Genomic DNA, 16650 nt, shown 5'->3' on the forward strand with positions numbered 1-16650 from the left:
ATGAGGGTCCATTACAAAACGGATTCAGCAACAAATATAAGCGGTGAACCAGGCTTCTAAACAAAAAATAAATAAACGATCAGTCCTTTATTGAAGTCTAAAAAAAGGATTCATCATGGAGCCTTAAAAACAGGATGTGCAATGCCAGCGCGACTACAGCCTCACTGGGACTCCCACTGCCTGCTGACAAGTAACCACCCAACGCCAGTCTGCTGCTGGTATCATTTCCTTAAAATTGGAAGGAGTAAAAACTGGGCTTTAGTGCACCATACTGACTCTGGGCTTCGGAAAATATCATATCTACTACCTACACTACATTATTATTAACATTAGGCAAACGGTGTAAAAGGGAACCTGTCATCAACTTTATGCTGCCCATACTAACGGAAGGATGAAGAAAAGGCAGGTGAGATGATTTCAGCGGTCTGTCATTTATAAGTTAAAAGTAAGTGGTTGCCGAGAAAAAACATGACAATTATTGCAGACTGGGCCTGGAAAAGAGTCACGGCCTCCTGAGAAGAGTCCTGGTTATTGATGAAGTCCTGCTCTCCTGCCCACCGGCTGATAACTGACGGCTTCTACCTAGTGTTCTCCCTTTCTCTCTAGGAGAGAACTGCCAATCATCAGCAGATGGGCGGGAGAGCAGGAGATTAGGAATAACCAGGACTCTTCTCAGGTAGATTTGACTCTTTTTAAGGCCTGGGCTGCAATGATTATGATGCTGGTTCTCAGCGGTGACGTAAGCGCAGGTCCTGCTGAATGAAGATTTCTATCTTCATTCAGTAGGACCTGCGCTGACGTCACCACGCTCACCACGTGGTGAGCGCGATTACCTCATCAAAGGTCCTTTGGCAGGTCCTGAAAGAAGATGATGCCGGCTGCACGAACAACAGGATGAGGAAAGTTCATTTTTTTAAATTTTCTAACCCCTAAAGCCACATTTTAGAAAATAATGAAATAAACAGAACACCTAACTCAAACCCGAACTTCAGTGAAGAAGTCCGGGTTCGGGTCTGTGAGTCAGTTTTGCACTCGCGTGCTAAATACTGAACATCAGAACACAATCACAGTCAAAACTGACTGCAATTGCGTACCTACTTGCACGATTTTCCCTGATCGCAGACGCAACGCATCCGGACCTAATTCGGACGTGCTCATGTGCAAGGGGCCTTAGGCTGGGTTCACACCTGAGCGTTTTACAGCGCGTTCCTACGCGCTGTAAAACGCTCAACAAGGAGAAACCAATGATTCCCTATGGGAATGGTTCACACTTGGGCGTTTTACAGCGCGTACGATCGCGCTGTAAAACGCCCGACGCTCCAAAAAGTACATGAACGACTTTTGGGGCGTTTGTGGCCATAGGACACTGTAGTGAATCACACAAACGCGCGTCAAACGCGCGTTTACTATTACAAAAACGCGCATAAAAATGCGCGTCTAAAACGCGCGTTTGCGCAACGCTCAAGTGTGAACCCAGCCTTAATGGGCATTACACACACTGATGTAGTGTAGGTGCTAGATAGTCAGATCCTCAGGGGTCTATGTTCACACCTGTGTCACTTTTTTCAACAACAAAAAAAAGCAGCGCAAAAGCTGCTCTAATACAATAATGGTGCCTAACTGACCCCACTGACTATAATAGGGCCCCTTCAGGTTTCTATCAGGGAGCCTGGCAATTTATGTTCCCTTGTGCCTGAAAAGTGTTAAACAGCCACAAACTTTTAAACTGCGAAATTTAAAAAAATGGTTGCATCTCCGAGGTTCTAGCCACCCTGACCACTTTTCATAAAATGGGAGTGGCAAGGATGGGAAGGGGGTGTGGCCAGCAGCTGCGACTAATTTATCTTAATTTACGCTAGTTTTCCGGAGCAAATGAAGCCAGAAATCTATTGCAACTCTGAGCTTCTGTAAATTTCTGTTTAGGCGCATGGACTGTCTGAGGATATGTTTAATTTATGACAGGGCCTGAGCTGCTCCAACAGAGCAGGGGATAAAAAGACCAGCACAGAAAGTGCTGGTCTTGCTAAATCAACCCCTTTGGGTCTGTGGTATCTATAAATTTGCATTACTGTAAGGGCTCATGCACACGACCGTGGGCGGACCGTGAACACATTGCGGCCTGCAAATAGCGGGTCTGCAATATACGGGCCCAGGCCATGTATGATCCGTATCACGGATGCAATCTGGAAGATACGATGCGGTACAGTAGGGAGGCACTTTTATCACGCATCATCTCTGTGTTCAGGAAAAATCGTAGCGTGTTCTATATTCTGCGTTTTTCATGCAGCTCTGGTTCTATAGAAGTGAATGGGGCGTCAGTAAAAACGGATGGTTGCTGGATGGTTTCACTGATGGTTGCTGGTAGGTAGACCGTTATTCCTAAGTAAGTGGCGTCCCTCTGAAAGGTTATATTGCAATGCATCACAAAGTCTAGCACAGCCGACGAGATTGGAACCAACTGGTTGAATATTAATAAGCAGGAGGCGGAAAATATTCTAAACACATTTGTCGTTTCGTGGACATTTTTCTAATGCTGCGGGCAATAAGGCACATCAGTAGTTGCCCTGAAGGGTCTAAAAATGTATAATTTGTAATACCTGTAAGTTTGAGGCAACTGTGTTAAACCATGGCACGAGTCCTCAAGCCAGTATGGGACCACAGAAAAGCCTTAGAGCACCGACATTTGGAAATTTTAAAAGTACACAAAAAAAAGGCAAACCTTCAATGTTGGAGTCTCTGGCTGTCTGCTCACTTCTGTCTATGGAATATAGATAGAGGATTACTGGTCATTAGCAACCCATGAAAATATTTTGTTGAGAAGCAGCAGTGTTCAGCAGTGAGTCACTGGAATGCTGCACTTCATTGCATAAGTAATGTGGAGCAATCACCTTTTCTACAGTTTGCTCTGCACACATCAAATATCTGATAAACTTTTCTCGATCAGTGAGATCTGGGTCTGAGATGTTCGTTGTCTCCCCCATAAATAACCATAGAGCTTATAATCTTTTTAGTTTCTGCAATACCACCCTCCCCCACCCATCCGCATGGGTTTTATCCTGAAGACGTGTTTTATTGTATGACTGTCTCATGATTCCCCTGCTCTAGAAAGACGAACGTAAAATTGGCCATGCACATTAGATAAATGGCTGAATCCACGGACTTCAGTGGGACTAGCCGACCATCTAAGGTGTATTGGAGCCCTTTGACTACCCTACAAAGAAACGTCAGGAGAAAGGGATCAGCACTCAGATTTCAACTATACGATCCTTTTGTACTCAAGTACTGGTTTGGCTATAATCTTAGGTTGCATCTTAAAAGGGCTGTGCAAGAATAGGGCAATTTTTAGCAAACCCCCCTACTTGGCTGGACCTGTAAAGCAAAGTTTACTTAACTGCTTCCTGGCTACCCGCTTCTTTTTCTCCCGATTCTCCGTAGGTTCCCTCACTGTAAGCATCTGGTTTGACATCACTGCAGCCAATCACTGGCCATAGTGGTGACCATCCCTTTACGGCATGACAAATGGTCACATGATACAAGGTTTACTTACCCGCTTCCCTCTCCTTTTTCTCCCGACCGGCAATTCTCCGTAGGTTCCCTCGCTGTAAACATCTGGTTTGACATCACCGCAGCCAATCACAGGCCATAACGGCGACGAGCTCCCCCTTACGGCATGACAAATGGTTACGCGATGCCAGGGGACCTGGGCTCCGCCTCAACCAATAACTGACCGCAATGTCAACCTGGATGTTTACATAGGGTGAGCCAATCGGAGCATTGCAGGCCGTGAGAAAAAGAAGTGGAGAGACAGTACCGAGAAGCAGATTGATTAGATTACACTGCTAACTGCTAAGTGAACTGCTAACTTAAACTCAAATAAGGCGCTTAAGGCTGAAACCTGGACCCTCAAAGTGCTAGGCCTTTCTTCCACCCTTCTTGTAGAAAATCACAACACAAGCGGGATGTCGGGCGTAAGGTAAATCTCGAAAGTGACCCTTTTCCTACTGGCCAGCGTGTCTACTAGTTCCTCAGAGAGACCCCTTCTCTTTAAAATCTCCCTTTCAATAACCAGGCAGTCAGGTGCAGATTTCTCACCTCTGGGTGAAAAACTGGACCCTGAGATAGAAGCTCCTCGGATTCTGGAAGTACCCAAGGTGTTGCTATTGACATTTTGCGGAGCCAGGAAAACCAAACCCTTCTCGGCCAAAAGGGAGCCATCACTATTACCGTGGCATCCTCCTCTCTGATCTTTTTGAGGACCCTTGGAAGCAGCTTTAGTGGGGGAAAGGCATATAGAAGAGCCTGCTTCCAAGACTGGGCCAGAGCATCCACCGCTCTCGGATGCTCCTCCGGAGAAAGAGAAAAGAAGACCCCTACTTTTCTGTTTGACCTGGTGGCAAAGAGATCTATCTCCGGCGTACCCCACAAAGCTGCTACTTGGTTGAAAATCCCCTGATCTAGGGACCATTCTCCCTGGTATAGATGATGACGAGGTAGTCCACTTTCGTATTGTCTGAACCTCTTAGGTGAAGAAAGAGATAATAGAGAAGTTTCTGCTAGGTTGAAAATCTGATAAGTTAGAGACATTAGGCCCTGAGCTCTTGTCCCTCCCTGTCGGTTGATATAAGCCACTGCTGTCATGTTGTTCGAATAAATTTTAACATTTATGCCCCTGATGATTGGAAGACTTTGTATAAAGTCCATCCTGATAGCGTCCAACTCCCTGAAATTGTGCGACTGGGAGAGAACTGCTGTCCTAATTGCCCTGCAATAGCATGGACTCCACATGAGCTCCCCAACCGGAGGGGCTCGCATCCGTGGTTAAGGGGAGAACCGCCTCCCTGGTCCAAGGAACTCCCCTCTGCAAGTTCTTTAAATCAATCCACCAATCTAAGGAATCTAGGGTCTGGGAGGACAGAGACATCTCCATGTCCAGAGAGGGGAGACTCTTGTCCCAGTGCTGCAGGATCTGTAGCTGAAGAGACCTTGAATGATACTGAGCCCATTCCACTCCTGGAATGGCAGATGTCATGAGACCCAGTACCGACATGGCCTCTTCTTATGGTGAATGACGTGGATTAATGAAGAAGCTGAACTCTTGACCTGATCAATAAGGCTTTTTGCAGGGGTAGTAGGCATTTCTGGGAAGTGGAGTACAGAATCATTCCCAGAAAACTGCATCTCTGGCTTGCGTATAGACTGGATTTTTCTAGGCTTATTTCCCAACCCAGCCTCTCTAGAACCTCTCTTAACCAGGCAATCTGACCCAAGAGAATCTGATCTGACCGGGCCACTAGTAGAAAATCGTCCAGATATGGTATAATGATGATGTCCTGCTCCCTGACGTGGGCCATCATCTCTGAAATAATCTTTGTAAAGACCCTCGGAGCCTGAGAGAGCCCGAATGTTAATGCTTGGAACTGAAGATGTTCCAAGCATTACTGGACCACAACCATTGGAAACCTCTGGTGGCTGGGATGAATGGAGACATGGTAGTATGCATCTCTCAGGTCTATTGTGGCCATGAAGCAGCCCGGGTAAAGATTGTTCACTACCGATCTGATGGACTCCATACGAAACCTCTTGTACTGTAAAAAATGGTTCAAACACTTCAAGTTTATTATGGCTCAAAACGAGCCATTTGGTTTTTTGACCAGAAAAAGAGAGTCGAATAAAATCCCTCTTTCCATTCCTGCTCTGGGACACTTACTAGCACTTTTTTCTCTATTAGGGAAAAACTTCTGTAACTATGGCAGAATGTTTTACAGGATCTGACCGGAAATCTGTAACTACAAATTTTCCCTCTGGAACTTTAGTTTTAAGCCCTCCTCTATTACAGACTTTATCCAGGGGCGATCCTCTGCCATTGGCGTACAAAGAGGGACAGACAACCCCCAACGGGAGCCCTGGCGTCATTGGGACTGCTTTTATGACGCATCGTACCTGGAAAAAAGAAAACCCCTATTCTTTGTGTTTGGACCTGCAAACTGTCTAGCTCTTTCTTTCCCCTGAAAGAACCCTTTGTTAAATCTGGGACGGAAGGATCTTTTGGGTGGCTGACTATTAGAGGGAAAGCCCTTTTTATTGTCTGAGGCCTTTTCTAATAAATCATCAAGAACAGGCCCAAACAAGAATTCTCCCCGACAAGGGATAGCTCACAGTTTTGCCTTGGAACTGGCGTCTCCTTTCCAGCCCCTTAACCAAATAGCCCGCCAGGCAGAGTTGGATAAGGCAGAGGCCTTAGTGGAAAATCTCAAGGTATCCGCAGAAGCGTCAGCTAAGAAATCCAAGGCATTGTTTATAACAGGAAAGGAAAAAAGCAATTGCTCCCTAGGGGTACCCCCTTTAATGTGAGCCTCTAGCTCCCCCATCCACACTTTCATGGACCTAGCAACAGATGTAGCAGCAATGGCAGGTCTAAAAGTTGCCGCAGAGGCTACCCAATTTTTCTTTAAATACACTTCTGCCCTTCTGTCCACTGGGTCCTTGAGTGAACCCATGTCCTCAAAGGGGAGCACAGCTTTTTGGGAAATTTCTGCTACAGGGGCATCCAGTTTTGGGGCTCTATCCCAAGGGGCAGACAATTCCTTATCGAAAGGATACTTCCGCTTAACTGAAGAGGGAACAAAAAATGTGCTACCCAGTCTTTTCCATTCTCTGGTAATCAGCTCATGAATGTTCTTAAGCACATCATATATCTTCCTCTTCTTGGGGCCTAATCCTTCAAACATTGAATCCTGAACTGAATGCTGTGGCTGCTGATCCTCCAACCCCATCGTAGCCCTAACCGCCTTTACTAGGGAGCTAATGTTCTCCACATGGAAATGTGCTCTCCCTGCGGCCTCGTCTTCAGAAGAATCGGAGGGGGTGTCTTGAGCAGCAGCGGAAGAAGTACCGGGACTGCTAACCGATTCTCTGACTTCCTCACGTATCATATGTTTAATGCTGCCCATTAAAGATGGAGTTTCCTCCTCCATTAACTAGCTGATACAAGCTTGACATATAGGTTTTGTGCAGGCAGAAGGAAGCTTCTTACATACACCACATTCCTGCTCCTTTATTCTGGAGGGTCTTCCTGGAAGACTCCTTTGATACCTAAGCAAAAAAATGACCTCATGAGCATATACATAAATAATATTCATGTGGGGGTCAAACCCCTCTTACCCCATCCTGGTACCGAAGCATCATTGGTGGTCTCCGTGGGTTCTGCGCGCTGAACCTGCGCCATCTCTTACACAGCAAACTGCCCAAATTGAGGTACTGTACACACTCTTCTCATCCAACGTGTTAGTGAGCTGGCTGGGCTTATCCCTCCCCTTCTGGTCCATAGCATAGCTTCCTCCCACCGCCGCAACCCAGAAGTAAACACGCGGGTCGGCGGCCGAACATGCGAACACGGCTGCAGAGGTTCGCAGGAGCCCAAGAAGGTGAAGACCGTCCCAGGCCAGGAAGGAGGACCGAAGGGGTAAGGAAGAGAAGGGAGCCAAGACTTTTGCAGCCGCTCCCGGAGGAGAACTTGCGCCGCACGGTGTAACCCTCCTCACACTATTTCAATAACCGGGGCCCCCGCAGTTGTCGTTATAAATCTTTCTTTCAGCGGATCCGACTCCCTCCTGCCACTTAGGACAGGAAACAGAACTGGGATAAGGGGGTGATCCCTCCTTTAAAAAGGCGGCTCTGGTTTCTGTTTCCTGTACTGAGGAGGTGGAGGCGGTCTCTCCAGGGGTGCTGTCATAGGCGAGAAATAAAAGTAAGCTTTCCTTTACAGGTCCGGTACAACTCCTTTAAGGTCTGTTTAAAAGGCCAAACATTGACTTATAGGATAGCTACTTTGCAAGTGGTAAGCTAATTTGCATACCTTTTTTCCCCTAGAAGTGCATTGCATGGCTTCTAAACAAGGTGTTCTCCGTTCTCAGGGCATCTCACAGCAGCTTTCTCCCCTCTCATGATTTAGGACACATGTAAGTGTATGAGGGGTTCTAAATTTATTTGTGGCATTTATGTTGGTACTTATGTTGCATTCTCTGGGTCAGTTTTTTTTTAGATCCCAGCATGCTCTGCGTGTCATGTTTTTGCCTCATTTTGTAACACTTTTTGTCCCATAGACCTTTGTTCTTTTTTTTTTGTCCTGCTTGAAAAATGCAAGTGTCATTGTGTGTTGTGGTATTTTGTGACGTGTTTTTCTTTTCTAACAGTGTCTTTTTTTATATTAATCTACAGAGGAAGTGACATAACAGTGGGTTAGAAAATGCATGGCTTGCAAAAAAATATGCCATAAAAATGCAGCACAAGGCTGGCATCTTTGAATGTGTATTTTTTATTTTATTTTTACAAAAAAAAAAACAATGCAGTGTGGCACCGGCCCTACCCTAGTATTCCAGATTACTTAAAGGTACAGACTTCCCCACAGAACCAGCAGGTTGAACAAGATTAGCCTATTCTTCAGTGTGAAGACAAGCCCTCCATTGTCCCTTTTACTCATACATACCTGATGCTTTAGACTGCTGACTGGCGTAACTCGATGTCCTGGAATGTCCACATGCCCCAAGTTCGTCAGGGACGGAAGCGCTCTTTGAGGAAAGGTCTTAAAATAATACAGATATAGATTATATTAAAAAAGGAGTATATACAGTGAACGTAGTGAGCATATAATCGGCAAACATACCGGCAACTCCCAAGTGCAGTTTCATAGTCTCTCGCCCTTTCCGGTCTTCGTGCAAAGAGTCAGAATCTCCAGGGACTGCAAAAGAGGTGCCGGTGGAAGGTGCCCTGGGAGAGAAAGAGGACGTGCTAACTGCTTATTATGCGATACAGAAGGTTTTCTAGAAGTGGGGTCATTTATTTACTTATGTTTTGTGGGGGAACTGGAATACAAACGGGAGATGTGGTAAGACTCGTGTGTCTTATGCTACTCTTAATAAACCTGCCGCCGTACAATACACCAGAAGTATTAAGAGGTAACAATTCTTGTGCGTCTTTGGGAGGTCCATGAGAGAAATTGAAATCTACGGCAGTGCAGTAGGGAGCTGGCATAGATTTCAGGTGTAAAGTGCGAACATGTTGGGTCGTGGGTGCCAATGATATATTCCCCCAAGGTGATTGATTGTTAATTTTATTTTGCTTTAATATGGCAAATTGCACATTACACCGACACGTCTACCCCTGCTTCTCCACACATTACTGGCCCCACCCCAGATATTGCTCTTATGCTGCTGCTGAGTACTGTGTCATTAGGCAGCTCAGCAGTGCTGTTCTGGTACTTAGGAGAAACTAGCCCAGCAGTAGTTTTTTTCAGTCTCCAGTACCCATCGCTCATGCTATGAAGACCCACTGTCCACTTTGCTCATATGGAGGCCATAGATCCAATTCATGAGATGCCCACTGGGGTGCTTATAGCCGGTATGATTAGGATGTGCCTTTGCAGTTGTAAACATGTCTTACCTGGTTTAGCAGTCCACTCGGGCTTCAGATGTGTTTCATCTGCCCGACTGCACTGAAGCATTAAAGAGGACCTGTCACCATCAAATGAAGTGTAAACTGCAGGCAGCATGTTATAGAGCAGGAGGCGCTGAGCAGATTGATATAGTTTTGTGGGAAAAGGTTCAGTATAACATTTCAATTATTCATTTAAATTTCTGCTTTTTCTGACTTCAGTTGTGCACGGGAAAGGCTTCATCAATGATTTATAGCACTCCTTGTGTAAGTGTGTATACAGAGATAGCTGTTAACCGAGGTGGTCTTAGCTTCAAAGAAAAACAGAGATATAAATGTATTAATTACCAGTTTTACTGAATCTTTTCCCACAAAACTATATATCAATCTGCTCAGCTCCTCCTGCTCCATAACATGGTGCATCACATGCTCTGGTGACAAGTCCTTTTTAAATCCATCATAAACATCTCCAGTTTCATAATGACATTTTTTCATCTGTCTTGAGTACCCAAACACAGATATTTTTGTCCCACACACCTGTTTTTCACGTTTTTCTTCCCCTGTTGTCAGTATTTCTGTATCCTGGCAGGATGTTTACCTGCAGAACTTCCTGTTTTTATCAGCTTCCTGTTGGGTTTTCTAACCAAACCCAGAATGCTTCGCTCTGTACTGTTTCTCAGTGCTTGCTTTGACTGTCACATTGTTCTCTTTGCAGTAGTTCTTCCGTCTTCTCCATGCTGGTTACCCGGAGAAAGTCCTGTGCAAGATTACAGAGCAAAGCATGCTGGGCTTGGTTTGAAAAAACAGTAGGCAGATGACGAAACAGGAAGTTCTGCATGTAGACTGCAGCAATGCAAAAAGAGAAGGAAAGCGCTGAAAAAAACAGGTATAAGGGGCAAAATGTGCAGATTTTGGGGTACTCTGGGCAGATAAAAAATCATTATGAAACCAGAGAACTGGAGAATTGTGCTAACCTCAGTTTGGAGGGGACTTGTCTGAGAAATGTATGAACAATCTATGCTTTTGCACGTGTTGAATGGACTTTTCCATCAGTACAATACTCTTCACAATACGATATAATTTTTTTTTTTTATAGGATCAACTCACGTTTTAAAGCAGGGGTCTCCAGACATGAGCTGCATACTTATCCCAACCTACAAAAAATACACAGTGTATGAAAGTAAATCTAACTATAGCACAGGTAAAAGGGCAACTTCCATTTCTACATACAATCATGTGGGTAAAGGCTGAACATTTTACAAGAAGCATGTTTTTTCAATCACATTTAAGTGCTTCCTTATAAAGTCAAATACATTTCACATGACATTTTGTCTCTGTAATTTAATTGCAGGAAAATCAAAAGAGACATATGATTTTTGAAAAGGTACACTAGTCTCATGTGTAACTAGTATACAACTCTCTGGCTAACAGAGGGGAGAATGAGCAGGAGACCCCCTGTATTGACTCAGAATGCCCTGATAGGACATTTGAAAAGAATTGCTTTAAAGGGGTTATGCAACTTTGGGGGAAGGGGGTTGGCAAACTTCCTATCTTTGGCAAACCTGCGGAGGCTAAGCACACTTACCTGCTTCAAAGTGATGGTTCCTTGCTCCTTCTCTCACCGGCCTCGGCTTCTCTGTTTGGCTTCCAGGAGGTAAACTTCTGTTTTGACGCTGCTGCAGCCAATTGCTGGCGGTAGCAGTGACCTTCTCCCCTTGTGTAATGTCAAATGATCACGTGACGCAAGCAGGTCACCGCTGTGGCCAGAGATTGGCTGCAGTGGCGTCTAGACAGAAGTTTACATCCTGGGAGCTGAGCCAGCATTGGGAAGCAGGTGAGTATGCTTTCTTTGACACGTCTGCCAAACTGTAGAGGGTTTGCCCCCACCCCCCCCCCCCCTCCCCAATGTGCACAAGCCTTTTAAGGGCCGTTCACTTTTGCAAACCAATTGTTATTTCTACTGCATCTAAAATAGAAAATGAAGAAACTTTACATATACTCCTATATAAAAATCTCCAATCCTTTGTGCCTACAGCTCCTACACTAGCTATATCCATGGTAACAGACTACAAACAAACTCTGTGTAGTCTGATCCTGCAGTCATATAGCCATCTATCTCTCCCCAGATCTCCCGTTAGAATTGAAGGGGGCATGACATAGGAGCTGCATGCACTTGCATAGGAGCTGCATGCACTAAACCAGGGGTGCACAACCAGCGGCCAGCAGGCTGCATGCGGCCTCCAGACCCATGGTTTGTAACCCCCGCTTCTGCCTTCTCCTCTATGAGCGTTCTGCAGGGTAGAGCCCTGTGATCACATGATCGCTGGGTGTGCTAGGGGCAGAGGAGCGCAGAGCTGCAGGGTCAGTAGACCCTGATCAGCTCTGCCTTTTACAAAGAACCCCCTCCCCAGCAGGCTGGTTTTCCCGGTAACTGGGGCTCCTTTGGATGCCCCAGTTACAGTGGAAATAATGCAAAAAAATAAATAAAAAATCTCTTATTGTCTCCCAAAGGTCTTTCATTGACATATTGGGAACAAATTATGTGAAAAAAAATATCTAAGAAAATAAGTTAAATTATAAAAAAAAAAAATTAAAAGCAATTAAAAAATAAATAAATACAAATAAAAGAAAAAATAAATACATAAAATATGTGGTAAAAAAATAGAAAATTATAAAGAAAACATAAAAATAAAATACCATAAAAATATAGAAAATAATAAAAAGGAATAAATGCTAACTAAAAGAGTGTTTACTGTCCCCCAACAATCTTTTTATGAACCCTTAGGGGACATATTATGTGGCAAAAATATATATTTAAAAATAAATAAATAATAAAATAAAAAATAAAAAGGAAAAGTGCTAAATAATAATTATGACCTCTTTGGGGACAAATATGGCAAAAATATATTTAACAAAATAAGAAATAAACCAATTATTAAAAAAATTACAATAAAATATTAATAAAATACAAATAAAAGTAAAGAAGAAAAAGAAAAAAAAAGTGCAAAAAAAAAAAAAAAGGGTCATTGTCCCCCAAAGGTCTTTTTAAGACCTCTTGGGGGACATACGGTATGTAGCAGAAATATATTAAAAATTAAGCTAAAAAAAGATTAAAAATAATAATAAAATACATAAAAGAAAACGCACCCACACCAACCAAAACCGTCTCAATTATCACCCTATTCATGTGAAACTATACATATTATATGATTATTTTGGTAGTCCAACAAATAAAATAGTTATAACCGTTTAAATCACCATGTGGTCATTAAGGCCTTTCAGACCTGGTCATTAAAGTGTTAACCAATGAGCGCTTTCGCTGCAAGTAAGGTAAAGTGCTTACTGATTATTGCATGGTGCTTGTAATTGGGGGACAGGAGGCGGTAATAACCAGGGAGCGCCATCCTCTGCAGTGAAGGAAAGCGCTGATTTATGAATAGGAGGCAGGATGGAAGGAAATGTCGGCACTTTTCCGGTCAAAAATATTTTTTAACAAGTTCTTGCAGCATGGCCCCTGAAACAAAAGATTCATACTTACCTGCTTCCCGCCGCTTTGGTCCTCTGCGCTGCCCCTATCTTCTGGTCCCTGCACTGTTTAAACCTGTCACATGACTGGCTTCAGCAGTGACACAAAAAAAATTAACTAACCTCATCCACTTGTTCGTGCAGCCCGGCTTCTCTTCTGTCTTCTTCTTTGAGGAATAGGACCTTTGATGACGTCACTGCACTCATCACATGGTCCATCACATGATCTTTTACCATGGTGATGGATCATGTGACAGACCATGTGACGAGTGTAGTGACGTCACCACAGGTCCTTGTCCTATGCACAGCAAAGATAAAGACAGAAGAGAAGCTGGACTGCGCGAACAAGTGGATTAAGGTGAGTTAAATTATTTTTTATTTATTTTTAACCCCTCCAGCCCTATTGTACTATGCATTCTGTATTAAGAATACTATTATTTTCCCTTATAACCATGTTATAAAGGGAAAATAATAATGATCGGGTCCCCATCCCGATTGTCTCCTAGCAACCGTGCGTGAAAATCACACCGCATCTGCACTTGCTTGCGGATGCCTGCGTTTTTAACGCAGCCCCATTCACTTCTATGGGGCCTGCGTTGCGTGAAAAACGCACAATATTGAACATGCTGCGATTTGTACACAACGCACAAGTGATGAATAAAAAACACCACTCATGTGCACAGCTCCATAAAAAATAAATGGGTCCGGATTCAGTGCGGGTGCATTGCGTTCACCTCACGCATTGCACCCACGCGGAAATCTCACCCGTGTGAACCCAGCCTTACAGTTTAACGCTAAATGAACTTGTTACAATTCTCAAAAAAAGTCACATCTCATATCCTGTTATATTCCTAAATGTAATGAAAACAAGCGGATGAGCTAATGGAAAACCACTGCATCCTCTCTCTCCGTAACATCTGCCCTTTTAGGAATAATACATTTTCATCCAATCCCTCTCGGCAGTGCTTGAAATCTATAATGGCAATGGGAAGGAGACATGAGAAGCCACTGCAAAAGTGTTCTATCCCAGAGCTGTAAGAGCATTAGCCAGGAAGAAGCAGATTTAATAATTCACAATGATCTCCTCGGACTGACTGTGATTACCATTCCAGTAATGATAGTCTAGATGAGTTGCAGCATACACAGTACAGGTTTACAGATTTTGGCCTTTCCTAACAATGCAGTGTATGCCATTAATTGTATTCATTAGCTAAAAAGAAAGTGAATGCTAATAATTTTTGAAGGGTGGCCATCATCATCATGCTATATTTCAGTGTCTTACACAGTGACATATCACTTCATGATATATACTGGATATTTCCAAAACTGTGTTCCTCCTGAAGTCATCTGTTCCAACACAGCATGTATCCATCTATATATATATATATATATATATATATCTAATACTCGTTACTCACACATAGCACATGTGCCACCCATGCTCCACTAACACATAGGACGCGTGCTGCAGACGCCCCACGTCCTTCTCACACAGTAAACGCATACAGCACGCGCACTAGGACACATGATGATCGCTCACGCTAACCACTGACGGGCCCAGCAGTCTCTTCTTATAGAATCCCTGCAGGCAGGATACATAACACACACTGATATTGCATACAAAGTCAAACACACACAGAGCACGCAAAACATACACAAGTCACAAGCAGCACACTCGTCACTCACATGCAGGACACATGATGCACGCTGGCTTAAAGGCTATGTACACCTTTGGGGGCAATTTCTTTAATTGCTACACTGTACTCATTTTAAGCTAAAAATTTTTTTTTTTCAATTGGTCTTTATTAAAAATATGGAGCCCTTTTTTCTGTATATAGCTGAGATTCTCTAATATCACCCTTTGCATTTTCTCTCTCTTCTGTCAGTTGGGGAGCTGATGGGCTTCTTATCTCTGCTCTCTGACATCAGAAACACTCATTATAGCTCAGTCCTTATCTTACTGATAAGAATGTGGCTTAAATCAGTGTTTATAACCTCTTAGTAGTTTAGAGATGAGGTTTATTAAATGACCAGCACAAAGTGAAAGTACCAGTCTCACAGCTAGAAAAAACAGTTAACCCTTTGCGCCAGAAAGCTCAATATTTAAAAAAAAAAGACTAATAAAAAAAAAATATATATAAAAAAAAAAAAATTTTTTTAGCCAAAAATGAGTAAAATGCAATCATAAACAAGTACAAGGTGTACATAGCCTTTAACCCACGTGCTGGACACATGCCACTCACACATATGCAGAACTCACAAGACATACACATACCAACACATGCTCCACTGACCCTTAGGAGAAGTGCCACACAAATTTTATAAGTACTAACTTACAAGGGAATGTATCTCTGACAACGTAATGATCAGTAATGAGCCACCTCTAGTATTTAGCCTCACTTTAGCTTCTCCTGAACTTCTTCAAAGGGTATGTCTACTTCCCATCTCTGATGCCTGCTCTGAATGCAGCTCTGGAGTACAATACAATGCAGGATCCGCCCAGGAAGAGTCACCGAAAGAGAAGACGTCATCGGCGCAGGCGCACTGAGGGAGTGCTGAGGAGGCGAGCCTGCTTCTCTCAGAGCGCCTGCGAGGAATCAAGACAGGCGCGCGATTTTTGAAATGCAGACAGGGCCAGCCGGAGGAGGAGATCGCGGCTGGCCCTGTCAATCAACAAGAGGAGGGGGCGTTTGGCCATTACCCATGCAGTGGCCAAACTGGCATGTAAAACTGAGGTATACCGTCAAAAGTGTGCATCCACTGGCCACCGAATGTTTGTCCTCACGTGCCCACCCCCTTAACATTATCACTGAACAATGACAAGAGTAATCCAGGTTTTGCCCGAGTGCGTACATTAAAGTTGACAAAAATTGTTCTACCGGCTCTTCAGAGAAATGAAAGGACATTGTAATAGAATAAGGGATTGTAAAAAATCTCACATATATCTAACCACGGGGATGAAAAATCACTGTAGAAAACAAAAACGTAGACGCTAGCAGAAAATGGTTTATTGGCTGCCTGCCTCCTGGAGCTTGTCCAGTTCTTCATCCATTAAACCAATATCACACAGAACATGGATCAGTGCTGCACCGGTAACTTTACTAACCTTTAAGATAGAGTTATCTTGCCTTGTGTTTTTGGTGTCATATCCTTCCAAGAGACATCTCCGAACTGTGTTGCCAGATCCAGCAAACTCTGCAAGGTTCAAGTCTGCAAAACCGAGCTGAAAGAACAAACAATCAAAAATCCCCCAAAAATTGTCGCCAGCAGAAATCCGGGAAGCAAGTGAGCTCCAGGACCTAGGTGCGACCAGAGCCTCTGCCCCTACTATACTTACACCCCAATGTGTCTATCCTGTCTATGTATCCATCCATCCTCTCTATTATCCAATCTATCTAATCTACTCATCAGCCCAATCTATCCTCCTCCTATCCACCCAACCTATCCGTCTGTCAATATAATCTAATATATCAATCCATCTATCTATCTATGTAAGAAATCTGTCTCTCAATCTGTCTATCCACTGATCAATCTATAAATTGGACCTCTGATCGGGGATGTGGTTAACTACTCCTCAGTGCTGCTTTCCTCTATCTTTTGGTAAAATGCGATTGCTACAGCTTACATTACAAAGGATCTGTGACTACCAGTAAGCATTCTTACCTTGGCATATGCTTTTCCACCTTTTAGCTCCTA

At 43.7% G+C, this 16650-nt stretch overlaps 1 protein-coding gene and 1 long non-coding RNA gene across 2 annotated transcripts in view; one reads left to right on the plus strand and one right to left on the minus strand.

The window, feature by feature from the left end:
• The window catches only part of FAM102B (family with sequence similarity 102 member B), a 70629-nt gene that overhangs the window by 26034 nt on the left and 27945 nt on the right, over positions 1-16650 (minus strand). The window contains exons 4-8 of the mRNA XM_044301270.1: positions 16618-16647; positions 16061-16177; positions 10537-10583; positions 8663-8766; positions 8486-8581 (exon numbers count right to left, since the gene is read on the minus strand). Coding sequence (XP_044157205.1) covers positions 8486-8581; positions 8663-8766; positions 10537-10583; positions 16061-16177; positions 16618-16647 — 394 coding nt within the window. The remainder of the gene's footprint in view (positions 1-8485; positions 8582-8662; positions 8767-10536; positions 10584-16060; positions 16178-16617; positions 16648-16650) is intronic.
• Positions 287-16050, plus strand: LOC122943493. The gene is made up of 4 exons (XR_006390872.1): positions 287-406; positions 10145-10315; positions 10526-10630; positions 15382-16050. It is a non-coding gene; the product is annotated as an uncharacterized LOC122943493 (long non-coding RNA).

The sequence above is a fragment of the Bufo gargarizans genome, chromosome 7 (genome assembly GCF_014858855.1).
Source record: "Bufo gargarizans isolate SCDJY-AF-19 chromosome 7, ASM1485885v1, whole genome shotgun sequence".
Classification (NCBI taxonomy): Eukaryota; Metazoa; Chordata; class Amphibia; order Anura; family Bufonidae; genus Bufo; species Bufo gargarizans.